The 12899-nt window shown below is 36.8% G+C and overlaps 2 protein-coding genes across 3 annotated transcripts in view; both read left to right on the top strand.

Annotated features, from left to right (window-relative positions):
- Window positions 1-12899, top strand: part of LOC135079879 (titin) — a 104377-nt gene that overhangs the window by 10996 nt on the left and 80482 nt on the right. The gene's annotated exons all lie outside the window — the stretch shown is intronic.
- On the top strand, window positions 6079-10164 carry LOC135079729 (cysteine-rich with EGF-like domain protein 2). 2 transcript variants are annotated; one of them, XM_063974347.1, is made up of 4 exons: window positions 6081-6249; window positions 6380-7359; window positions 7444-7477; window positions 7783-7870. In XM_063974347.1, the coding sequence occupies exons 2-3, from the start codon at window positions 6392-6394 to the stop codon at window positions 7454-7456; spliced, it is 981 nt and encodes a 326-aa protein (XP_063830417.1). In that variant the 5' UTR covers window positions 6081-6249; window positions 6380-6391; the 3' UTR covers window positions 7457-7477; window positions 7783-7870. The 2 variants fall into 2 exon arrangements, with proteins under 2 accessions (XP_063830411.1, XP_063830417.1); XM_063974341.1 differs by lacking the exon at window positions 7444-7477 and having other exon boundaries at window positions 6079-6249; window positions 7783-10164.

Genomic DNA, 12899 nt, shown 5'->3' on the forward strand with positions numbered 1-12899 from the left:
TACCTACACCACGTGTAAACTTTTCTTTATTTATGCTTATCTAACCATAACCCATTATGTGACGTCCTCTCACAAGTGGACCGACGACCTCATAAAGGCAGGAAGGCGCTGGATGCTGGCCGCTACCACCGGGCGATGTGGAAATCATTGGAGGAGGCGTTTAGCAGTGGCGCGTCCTGCAGCTGAAATGTTCTTGATGATGATGAACCATAACCATTGAGGGCAAATGATTCACTGGACTCTACCCTGTACATATTGTGCCTGTACGTACCTACACGACAAAGAACAATGCAGACGGACAGGAGTGGATTATGGTCGTTCCCTACAGATATTTTTTAAAAATGTTTACATTTTCCCCATGATAATGGGCTTGTGGCGAAATGCGACGCAATGTGTTGACGCCACAGGCTTTATGCTGGTCTCTAGGTATGCTACCTTATCAATACCAGTTAACTAACCCTGTTATAACATTTTATCTAAGATCTCATTAATGATAATGTAATCTAAGATCTTAATAATAGTTTAATCAATTCACTGACCTGTCTGTTGTCCCATGGTATAGCAAGTCAAGTTGTCGCACGGCCTCGCCTAGCCGGTTGGCATTTGCAACCATGACGTCATGCACCTGGTGACTTAAGAATGTTTTGGCCCGTTGCCTACAAAGTATTTTAATGTCCTTCGACAACTGTGCATTCGTTTTATTCTGCAAGCACCTCTTGCTAACAATTTAGTCGTATATTTTATTCGAACGTTTGTAACTTTGTGATTCCTGCAACACAACGAGAATTTTCTAATAGAATAACTTGTTAAAACAATAGCAAATGTCTTTATAAACAGTGCGAGTCATCGATGTGTGGAATACTGCAGATATTTTTCCGATTGCTTGCGCATACGCATCATACCTGTACTTGATCAATCAGTAATACTAATGTTGAAAAAGTTGTACCGCATAATGCAGAGCAATTTATTAATCTATCATTGAAAATTAATGATATAAATACTCTCACTTATTTATAAATCTTATTAATACACTTTACATTAATAAAGATTTCGTGAATTTTAGCATTTTAATTCTGGCAACGTTATACACACTAGTAAACGATTCAAGCGTTTACTTACGTGATGATCGCGAAAGCTTTTATAAGCGAGAAAATTGTGCTTTTAAGAACTTATTTTCGACGCGAACACTTTAATAACCACTAGGCGGTAAATATAAACAATTACAAAGTCAATTTATAGGTATTACGAGCTCTTAACAGATGTGGAGCAATTAGTTGACTATAAATACTGGGGAACCAGTTTTCTGGACCATTGACTTAAGATTAAAGGGTTTGCCACACTATAAATGCGTTCTGCGGTCTGTGAACGCAGCCGGCATTATAATATGTATGAACAACATTTTGTCGGTTAGGGTGGTTAGGTCAATGGTCCGGGCAAGACAATGTCAGCGGTGCGGTTTGCGTTCTTTACTCGTGCCCGCACGATCAAATCGCATCAATACAAAAGTACCTACTTAGAGAAACTGAAAATGTTATTATTATTACTGAAGGCTACCAATATATACCTTAATTTTTAGTTTCCGATATTTCGGCACTGTAGCAAGCGCCATGGTCACGGAGTAACTGAAAATGTTGTGCATGCACTCTGCCCTGACCGCAGACCGCAATCACTGTGGCAAATCCTTAAAGATTAAGATCACCGTACCAAGAACTCGGCGAGTTTGTCCTACATAACAAAAGAACGTCAACGTCAATGTTCGCCCTTCTATCTGAAATCAGTTTTTAATTACTGCCAGCATCTGATAATAGATTGTTCAATAGCGCGGATGACTGTGCGGTTACTGCTGTCTGATGTAGAGATTATGTTTGGTAGCGCGAGCCTAGAATGCCAACGCAACGACAGCCGGTGGCTTGGCCTTGCTTAACTTGTTATATTTTATTATACCTCTTACTAATTAAATGCTTAAACAGTAATAGAATGTTTGATAATATTTTCAAAGAATAACGCTACAAATGGCAATGGAAATATGCTAATAGATCTGCTGCTTCGTTATAACAACACAGTTTTGTTTTTTTTTTAAATTTAAGTTATATCTCTATTCTAATTCTTAAACTTCTTGGGTTGAGTGACGAAATTACAAAGACGAATTTAATTTTTATGGTTACGAGATCTTGTTGCACGTTGAGCCTAGCTGTATAATTCCATGTTCAAGAACTTATTTTAAGTAATTACACTCAATTATATTTTTTACGTCTACCTGATTCAAAACAAAACAGTAAACATCCGTTTCCACTTAATTTGATCTGGAATAACTTAAAGAAATAAATTCAACTCTTTCAAAGGTGCCGCTATGACTATCTCAAAGTTTTTTTTGCTTTGGAAGAGGCTGGAAGGTACGCAAAAAGTATTTTTTCTGCTCTCGCTGGCCCACTATTGTATTTATCCGATAAAGCATTGATAAAACAAAATAGTAAAAAAGATGCGTGTATCAGAACGTTTGTATTGGAGAGCGAGCATGCATTGCAGTCCGGAGATCTGCATAGTTCTTGGGCCTTGCAACTGACAATGTTACTTTTTGCAGGGTTCATTTTGAGGGTTCTTTAAGAACTATTGTGAGGGAAATTATATTTTTAAATGTAATTTCTCTCGGGATTCTTCATAAAGTTAGGCCGACCTAAGCTACCCCAATTTGCGATGAAAATTTTCAGGTGTCGCATACAGTCGCATCCGAAAATACGAAGCAATACGATCCTGCATTTCCTTATTGCTTAGGATACCTACTTGGCCCCGTTTTAGAGAGGACAGGAGGACACAATAAACTTAAATATTAGGTATATTAACATTTGTTTTTCTGCCACAATTAGTTTCACAGGCGGATTGAACCAATAGAGTTCTGTGGACTATGGAGAGTCACTAATTTACACATAGACGTTGCATTGTTTTGTAATCTTTGGAAACTGACGCAGCCTTCACGGATGATTTTAATTTAGAGGAGTGAAACGTTCTTTTTTGAATACACGCATCGATTCTTTTATTTGCTTACCCTCAAAAATACTTCCACATTTAGATTACTTACATGGCCATAGCCATAGCTTCCTATATTAAATGTTTGAGTAAAAAAAATACGTGGTGGTTTTGAAATAGTTTAGATATCATTATATCATGTCTTTAAATTCAATTTAAGTTTATAACAATCATAATTATTTATTACTAGCTTTCCGCCCGCGGCTTCGCCCGCGTGGAATTTTGTCTGTCACAGAAAAACTTTATCGCGCGCGTCCCTGTTTCAAAAACCGGGATAAAAACTATCCTATGTTCTTTCCCGGGACTCAAACTATCTCTATGCCAAATTTCATCAAAATCGGTTGCGAGGTTTAAGCGGGAAAGCGTAACAGACAGACAGACAGACAGACAGACAGACAGACAGAGTTACTTTCGCATTTATAATATTAGTTGGGATGGACATAAGGTTAGGTAGGTACCTACATAAAGTCATAAAAAAGATTCAAGTTATTGGCCGAACAATAAATTATGTTATTCAATTGTATTATTGTCAAAAATAAAACATCGTTATTTGGGCTTTATCGATAAAATAGACCTAACACAAACATAGCAAAGCACAGCTCTACGATGTCGACTTCCCCGACTCCGCCATTGCGCGCGCGAGTTTATGCCTTCACAAATCCCATAGCAGTCAATACTAATTGCTTTTTCTTTTACTGCTGTCTTGACTTGCACCTTTAATTAAGATTACAAAATTAAAGCTCTGTTGTTGAGTGGAGCTAATTTATTTTTATTGGTTTGTTTATTACTGTTTTATCGGTTCACATTGATGTGTAAAGGCATAGGATAAAAAATCATGTGAGAAAATGTTTTTAGCAGAGCTGTAGCTCGCTGTAGCGAGAGCAGTGTTTTTTAATCATCATAACTAAGACCTGGAACATTTTAATAAACATACTTAGTTACCAAGATTGAAGCTGCCCCGTTCAACTCATGATAGCAAACCACTCGAAAGAGTTTTCCGATTTGATAAAAAAGTGCATTTTGTTTAGGGGGCCCATACCTACAAAGATGGTCATAGATCTGACACACACGACACTGACAAAAGACAATCGCAAACAAACGCCAAACGTACTCGTACCGCGTAATTGCGCCGGCGCCGCTTGCATAATCGCTTCCTGCTTTCACCAACAAAGAGTATTCCAATGTTCTCAGGTGGGTATTAGTCTTTGCTAGGGATGTGATTGAAGATGATTCTATCGATAAATGAAATGTGACATTCAGTAATCGAGGAACCTAATAGTTTGGTTGAGTTACCCATATTACTTAACTAAGTGTAGAGACACCTTGCAATACGGCCTTCTTTAATGACGTGGGTTGATGTAATTAAATAAATAAACAAACAATATCCTTGGACAGTTTCCACTGCGCCTCTAGTCCCAAACTAAGCAAAGCTTGTACAAATGTGTTCATTCATACAAATGTTTGTACTTACTGTGCGGGAATCGAACCCGCACGCGACCTCTCGGCAGAGAAGTGCGTTACAAACCACACTACACCAAACGGCCGAATTGGTAGTAAATATTAGTTAGATTTTGTACTTTTGTTTTCGGGGCAAAAAAGTTGTAGGTAGTTGAATGAGGGCTATCGTTTTTATACTTAACAGTTGGCACCCCTGGCGATTGACAGAACCTTACTCTACAGTGGCGCCATCTTGATGAGTGCAAATGCGATAGTTCTCCTACCACTTTAGCACTCACCAGATGGTGCCACTGTCTTCGCTACTAGCAAGCAAGTGACAGGACCTTACTCTACAGTGGCGCAAACTGTTGAGCGCTGAAACGATAGCCCTCATTGATAGGTTCTCGAAAGGCTACTATTAGGTACCATTTATTACGTAATTATAGGCTAAAATAATTAACCATTTTTATTTATTAAAAAAATAGAGCATCATAGGTACCTACTCTACCATTTACATTTACAAAAGATAAGAAACACCTTCATCAATAAATTACTCCTAGTTTCACTCTGTTCAGAATATTTTAGATTATTTATCTACTAAAGACATAAAGGAATTTTATAACATACGCCAAGAAAGCTCCTCGGCTTACAAAAAGTAACAAAATGTTACCGGCTATTTATATTTCACTGAAAACTCGTAAGTAAAACAGTGACTTGTTTATGGGATGATTGAATTCTGCTTGTGACTCCTTTGCGTGGGTTGAGGAGGTTTGTTTCAGAAAGATTAACGAGTATCCCGATGGATTCTTTGGACTCTGTTTTACTTACTTACACAAGGACCAAAAGGTTTTGATTTCTCTACATGGGATAGGTATCTGAGATGACATTCTTTTTGAGTTTTTTGTGACTCGGTCGGTCCTATACAAGGTTTGAATTTTGCGAAATGGTGGCTGATAAGGTCAGTGGATTCAAATTTCATCCCACGGTTGTATTAGCGTAGATGATGTGGGCGTTGTGTAGGAGAAGAGACAAATCTAAAGACTTCTCAAAGTAGGTACCTATTTGGTGTTAAAAATACCAATGTAATTATGTAAAACAATAAACCATTAATCGGTCCAAGCCGAGTTATCGAATATGAGATGAGTTTGATCTGCTGAAGGATTATCAGAAAACATGGGCTGGATAATTAATGCATGTAGAAAAACTGAAAAATAAATTTTTTATGCTAGATGTACTAGTAGGTACAGTCGACAGCACATCAAGCTATACATTTTCGTTGCAAAGTCGCCCTTATCGCAACTACGTAAGATACCACAGTGTTTACGTTGACGTGCTGTTGACCGTACATTAAAATAAATCATAGTTATAACGAGACTGTAACATTTATGCTGGCTGTAACATTAGGTGTGCGGTGCGCTTAAGTACCATTATTATTTTTACTGGTTATAATAAAGCGCATAATTTATTTAATCTGAAGTGAGCTGCCACTAACTTAAACTAAGAAGATAATTAAATTGATTAAAACAATCGAATTCAATACATCAAAATATGCGTATTAACGTAGAATGGAACGTTGGTTTAGAATATTCAAGATGGCGTCTTGTCAAAATAACAGCTGGACGATAGACGTCAAAAATTTTCGCCAAGTGAGAATCAAACACGTCAGTATTAATAGTTTTTAATAGCGGATTATGATGATAATTATCCATTCTGCTGTAATTTATTAATAACTGAGAAAGTATAGTATTATTTATTGGCGTTGGATTGCCTTTGAAAAACATTTTATTGGTAAGTGAATGTACTGTGCGCGGTGTTGTGATGTTTCGTGAAAATATTCGCAATAATGTATTAAAACATTATGATAAGTATGTGAATAGTCAAATAAATCTTTATTAGAATACGTTTATGATTGTTTCAGAGAGGTATCAATATGTCAAGTAACGTAAATTGTATCCTGAAGATCATTACTTGTCTTCTGTTGGTGCGCGCCGGTTTTTGCAATGTCCAGCCGCCAATAATCAATCCCAGTGTATTGAACACGGCCAAAACTCTTGGAGAATGTCAAGCTTGTAAATTATTTGTGGAGTCATTCAAAAAAGGCCTGGATCGCACAGCTAGAGGCAAGTATGAAGGCGGCGACACAGCATGGGAAGAAGAGAAGTTAAAAACCTCTTACAAGCGAAGTGAGATGCGTCTTATCGATATACAAGACGGAATATGCAAGGACGAGAAGGACTATTCACTCCAATGCCACCATATGGCTGAAAAAGCTGAGGAATTCATAGAATCATGGTGGGCTCAAAACCCTGATGAATCAGAGGACCTTTTCTCTTACATTTGTATAGATAACCTGAAAACCTGTTGCCCTAAACACCATTTTGGTAGAGAGTGCACTCCATGCCCTGGTGACCACAACAATCTATGCAGTGGCAATGGTAAATGTCGGGGAGATGGCACTAGGAAAGGAAACGGAACATGTTTGTGTGATGCAGGATATACTGGAGAAAATTGTGATCAGTGCATCTTAGGCTACTATTTGTCTTACAAGGATGACACCAAGATGTTATGCTCCCCATGCCATAGAGCTTGTATGGGAGGATGCCGGCAAGGCTCTCAGAAGGACTGCGCAGCTTGCAAGCCTGGCTTTGTATTTGATTCAGACGAAGGGTGCTTGGATATAAACGAGTGTGACAATATAAACCAATGCACTAAAGACCAGTTTTGCCTGAACTCTATTGGGTCTTTTGCTTGCCTTGATTGCGACAAGTCGTGTATCGGATGCCATGGTGATGGACCAGATATGTGTCGCAAATGTGCGAAAGGGTACTCCAAGAAAGGAGAATTCTGTGTTGCGGAAAGAGAGGAGGAAGATCAGATGGAAGCATTGACTGCATCAAGGTAACAATTTTATAATTGTTTTCATAATAATTATGATGTTTGGTGTTCATACAAAGTTTTCTAATGTTGTGATTTTTTTTCCAGAAATGAGCTGTAGTGTGTTATTAATTTTGTTTAGGTAATTTTTAACTGTCATTTCTGGTGGAGGTTCTAGCTTTGCATATTGTAATATTATGTACTGTATTTTTATGATTATCTTGTGTACTTTATGTATGGGTTAGTTGGGGAGTAATTTACTTTATTTATTTTCACAAATTACTGTAACTTAGATAAATAAGCAATGCCAAGTATTGTTAACATACACAGAAACCACAATATTAACTTTCAATATTATTATTTACTAACACCATTAGATTTTATTTGCTTACGGTGGGGATATACCGTAACCTTTACATTAAAAATTAACCATTCTATAATTTTTAGGTACATAACGTATGTTGGTCTCCTGATCGCAACGGGGATTCTGTTACCGAAGTCTTCATCCTTAGGTAGCCTGGTCGGGGCTATGGTGCTAACGTATATTATCGGTGCGGAGTACTACTGTATGATTAACGGACACGCTGGTCTGGTGAATTTGAAGGAATTCGACTTGGTTCAACTGTTCCGTACGTGAACCAGATAAGGTTAAACCTGGCATTTAACTGTTTCAGTTGGAATTTTTAATAAGCGGTTAGATTATGATTTGGAGTGTGTGATTTAAACTTGATGAGTGACATTAGTTAAAAGCTAGTAATAGTGATTAGTTTTGCTTGACTTCTTATTAATGATAGATATCTACATAATAAATAATTTTTGGCTCAAGTTCATTGTATTCTCAACATAAGCATTATTAACTTTTTTATTTCTTCAATAGTATTTTTCGAGCTACTAGTATCAGTGCAGACATAGTACTTAGTAACTTATTTTTTATGATGACCACAAATCTCAATAGTTTTAATTTATTGCTGCACAGTAGGCCATGTATGAATTGTGTAATGTGAGCCCCATTAATTGTAAGTGTATTTTAAGTAGATAATTAATAATTAATACTGAATGTGTCAGTTTTTAAGCAATAGATGGAAAGTGTGTAAACCTATTTTAATCGTTTTCTCATATCGTACATACGAATGTCTCATGATCAGAGTATGTTATAGTTGAGTTTGCTTCTTGAATGTAATAAGGCTATTGAGGTCGCCAGGCTGCGTTCCTTCTACACTCGTCCCTTTTAGTCCAGTGACGGTGTTGAGGACACTCAGCCGACTGTATACGTATAAAACGGTGACTTGTACTTGCAAATAATGTTTGCATGCCTCAAGGTTGACAATGATGACTCTAGTGAGGTACACTGAACGCTTACCTTTATATTGAATTTATTCTTTAAACTGCCATTTCATTAACGGAAATAACTTTTGTAAACTTTGCTTGTCATGTTTTGTCACAATAGCCCGAAAGCTCTTGTTCTTGAAATTGTAAAAACGAAACTAATGCTATATCTCTAATTTTAGCATTACATAACTTGGAAGCATTGCCTTTTTCATTTGGTTGCTACTAGAAAAGTAGCTTATTTTTCCAGTTAGTGTAGTACCATGTTAATTACATGGACCATTTAAAATTAAGATAAAATAGAAACATCTGTAATTCATTTATGATTTGCAAAAAAGACTCGTTTTTTCCAAAGCGATATGGGCTCAACGGCCTTAGTGTTAAAGTTCAAACTGGCGACAAGTTCACTTGCCCGTGTGGGAGTGTTTCGCGTTTTGTAATATTCAAATGAAGTCACGGCTGTCGATATGTGCGCCTGTGCTGCTATGGTGACCGTGACACCGTTTTATGTCCGCGTAGTGTGCCTGGGACATGTCTGGTGCAAGTTTTAGGAAAAGTGATCATTAAGGTCATAAGTTGAGGTCTAAATTTAGCGGAGATGAGCTAGTTCCATTTAAAATCATCATTTCAGTATATCAATTTAGTCATTGGCTGAATTATTGGCTCTTAAAGTTGCTAAAGCAACTGTTAAAGTTGGTCGTATAGTTAACAGGCATGTATCTATGGGCCAAAACAGGGCCTGCCCCGGGCTAAGGGGGTGCCAAATGGAAAAAGGGGACGCTTTCCAAAATAATTTCAAACGCCGGGAGGACGGGTGCCACAATAAAAATTTGCCCCGAATTGAAAAAAATTTACCTCTACATCCGTGGCTGATAGTTAAATATCTTTTAACAATCAAAAAATAAAATACCACCATGTTATGCAGTTATTGTATGTTTTGTCGCTTCAGCTTATGCCTTGCGAAAGTTCGTATAGCGCCGCCCACATTATGTAACCAAACATGCGTGTGTGTGTGTGTGTTTGTCTCATAAACTTATCGTTTAAGGTATACGACAATCACTGCTAATGGGTCGAAGCCTGTAATTTTTAAATTAGTTAAGAGAGGACAGTAAAAAACGGTATATTATTAGTTCCTTTATTTTTTAAAACTTTTATTCTGTCTGTAATCATGCAAAGTTTTTGTATTTTACCTTAACTGAAGACCTATTTTGTAAAACAAATTTTTTATTCAGGTTTATCAACCTTCCTTTCTTTCCCATTGGGATGTTCAGATGTGTGAGAGAGACAAGAGCTGGTTTTGTGAAAATTGTGTATGTTCTTGTGTTGAATTTACGATAGAAAAAAACTAAATCCAGGGTAGTTTGTAAGTCAGACCTAATTTTATTATTTATTTTTGGGTATTAGTATTTTAATTTTTGGACCATACAGGTGTTTTATTGTGTAATGTGATACAATCAGCCAATACAATTTTACACAAGTAAAATAAATATTTATGTAATTCCACATGTTGTTTGATTTTAGTCACAGCAAATTCCAACTTTTGCCATACTGTAGAGTCGGTACATGAATCGATAGGGGCGATATAGATAGGTAACTCTTAAACGTAAAACATCTCACCCATTTCCAAATTACACTTTACAAAAGTAACTCTCAATAAAGATAATTTCAAGTGGCGAATGACGTAGGTAAATATAAAAAAAATAACTACAGGGTTTTTTCCTTTTCAGTGACGAGCCTACGCTACAGTAGTGCCTAGACCAAAGCTAGAATTATCTAAAATTAAACTTAATCATTCACATCCTCGCAATCTTATCTAAGAAATTATCTACGATTTAAATCGCAGGGACCGTTTATCGCATATCAACCCGTCTGACATGCAATCGTTTCGATCCAGAGGCGCATTCAGGGATCAATCGGGATTCAAGAGGGGATTGGCGCTCCTCATTCCATTATTTCTTAGTCATGACAGAGGTCAAATAAATTCAGGGATAGAAGTGTCTGCAGACGACATAGGTAACTACATAATAAGATAAGAATCCAAGCAAACTCAAAAAGCGGACGGATCAAGACAATGACAGTTTAATTTCGTGTAAGTTTAGCTATTTACCCTAAGTAGCGAAGTGTAACGATTTGAAAGGGACAATGAATGTCACAATAACAAGGAACTGGTCTTACAATCTAAAATTGATCAGTTATAGTCACAGATTACTTACCTAATAGTTACATAGTAGTGAGTAGTGTCTATTTGTAAAGCGCTACCATTGTGGTGAATAGGGGCAAATTGCTCCCCTTAGTAGTCCCCTTTGTCCGCCCCTGTGCTGACGTTCGATCGCTCAAACTAATATCGATCAGGGAATGCAATCTGCGATAATTACAAAAACTCTGCTATTAAGCCAGCGCCCGCGCAGATGTAAGCCTAATCGATTCTAAGAGCGTTGTGGCTTTATTTAGAAAGGAAAGAGACAATTAGACGTGAGTTGTTAGTGGATTCCAATTATCGATCTTTTTGCTCCAAAGCTTATTACGGGATGATCCGGCCTGGGAGCTTATTAATGGACAAAGCAAAGGTAAGCAGGTACTTACGTAACCATTTCTAGAGCATAGATTTGCGGATAACACCGTGGTTTTAACGCCATAAATTAAGTAGAATTAGTAGGTTTTTTATGTGTAAATTATTTATTTTTGACTTTCAAACGTTACCTATCATTATTGTATTAATTAAGGTCTATTAATATTATGATTAGAGACATTTTTTCTCTATAAATATTTATCGAGTTCTAAAGATTATTTAAGTAGCTTACATAATCTGAATATGTGATCTGGTATAATTAAAAGTACCTGCATATAATTAACATGCTCAAATATTAAATTATTTAACACTGGAAAATACGTTCTACATGATATTTGAATCTGTTTTTTACTACCAAGAAGTCTTCAAATGTCGATTCCGACATCATCTAAAATAACTTGAGAACATCGAAGCAATCATTTTACAACTTATCATCAACCATTTCTATTGCATGAGAATTCATTTATAAAATTGGCCGATTATAATATCTATCGTCGTAAACCGAGTACAGAGATGGTATCCAAGAATATGTGATGGAACATAAGTTAAGGCTTGGTATTTCTGCTAAAGTAGGTATTTCGCGCTGTCAAAATCTGCGCGCGCAATACTTCGCCGAAGACAGCGCGCCAAAGAGCTCTCGCGGCTACACAGTATAGAAATACGCAGTTTAGAAATACGCAGTTGGTTAGGTTAGGTTGACTTCCTTCCGTTCAAGCGTCACACTCACAGCACTTTCTAATACAAATCATATCCAAGTGATACAAATTAAAACAACTTTCAAAATTTTTGGGAATATATTTTAGAATCGAATAAATATAGAATATAATTGCCAAAGTAAACACGGTTCAAAGAGGCGTGGCGTCACCCGACCTTCCGGAAGTTCCGCGCCGGCTAAAAGAATTTCAAGATTACGTCACCCGACCTATCGGTAGATCCTCGGGAGCTTGAGCGATTGGAAAAACATTTTATGATCAGTTACTCGTAGTAGCGATTATTTAGAGCTCGGATAATAAATTATAGTTGTTGCAATTCACGAAACTTTGCATGAGGTTAATTACATTAATCAGTACACGCATCAATTTTGTTCAGTCTTTTTGTATGTTAATAAATAAAAATATCATACTAAAATTGCATACATATTTGTTTGTATTGGTCTGGGTGTTTTCTTTCCATAATTTATGTATAACGTATGTACGGGGCTCTGTATCGAAAATCTCTATGAGCAATGAGCATCACACACGGTTACCTGGAGTGCATTACCGCAGCAAAATTTTTATAAATGTTGTGCTTTAGAGAGTCGAGAGTATAGCAGATAATTAGTCCATCGTGAGCAGAAATTTGTCCACTAATAGCAAAATTCGTTCAAATTATAGTTTTAGTTATTAGGAAAAAACAGATTTTGCTGGGGTAACGTTTCAAACATTACCCTGGCAAAATTTTTTTTTTAAAGTCGTTCTATCCCGGAACCAAATACATGGATAGATAGCTCTTGTTGCGTAGTAATTTGTCCACGAATAGCAAAATTTGTTTGTGTTCCGGTTCTCAAGTTATTTAGAATTTTGCTGGGGTAATGTTTTGTGATGTCCCAGATCTCGTAAATGGCTCAACGTAGAAGTTTGAAAAAAATACCAATGATAGACAATAGACCTTGATATGTCCAAATTAGTTC

The sequence above is a fragment of the Ostrinia nubilalis genome, chromosome 2 (assembly GCF_963855985.1).
Source record: "Ostrinia nubilalis chromosome 2, ilOstNubi1.1, whole genome shotgun sequence".
Classification (NCBI taxonomy): Eukaryota; Metazoa; Arthropoda; class Insecta; order Lepidoptera; family Crambidae; genus Ostrinia; species Ostrinia nubilalis.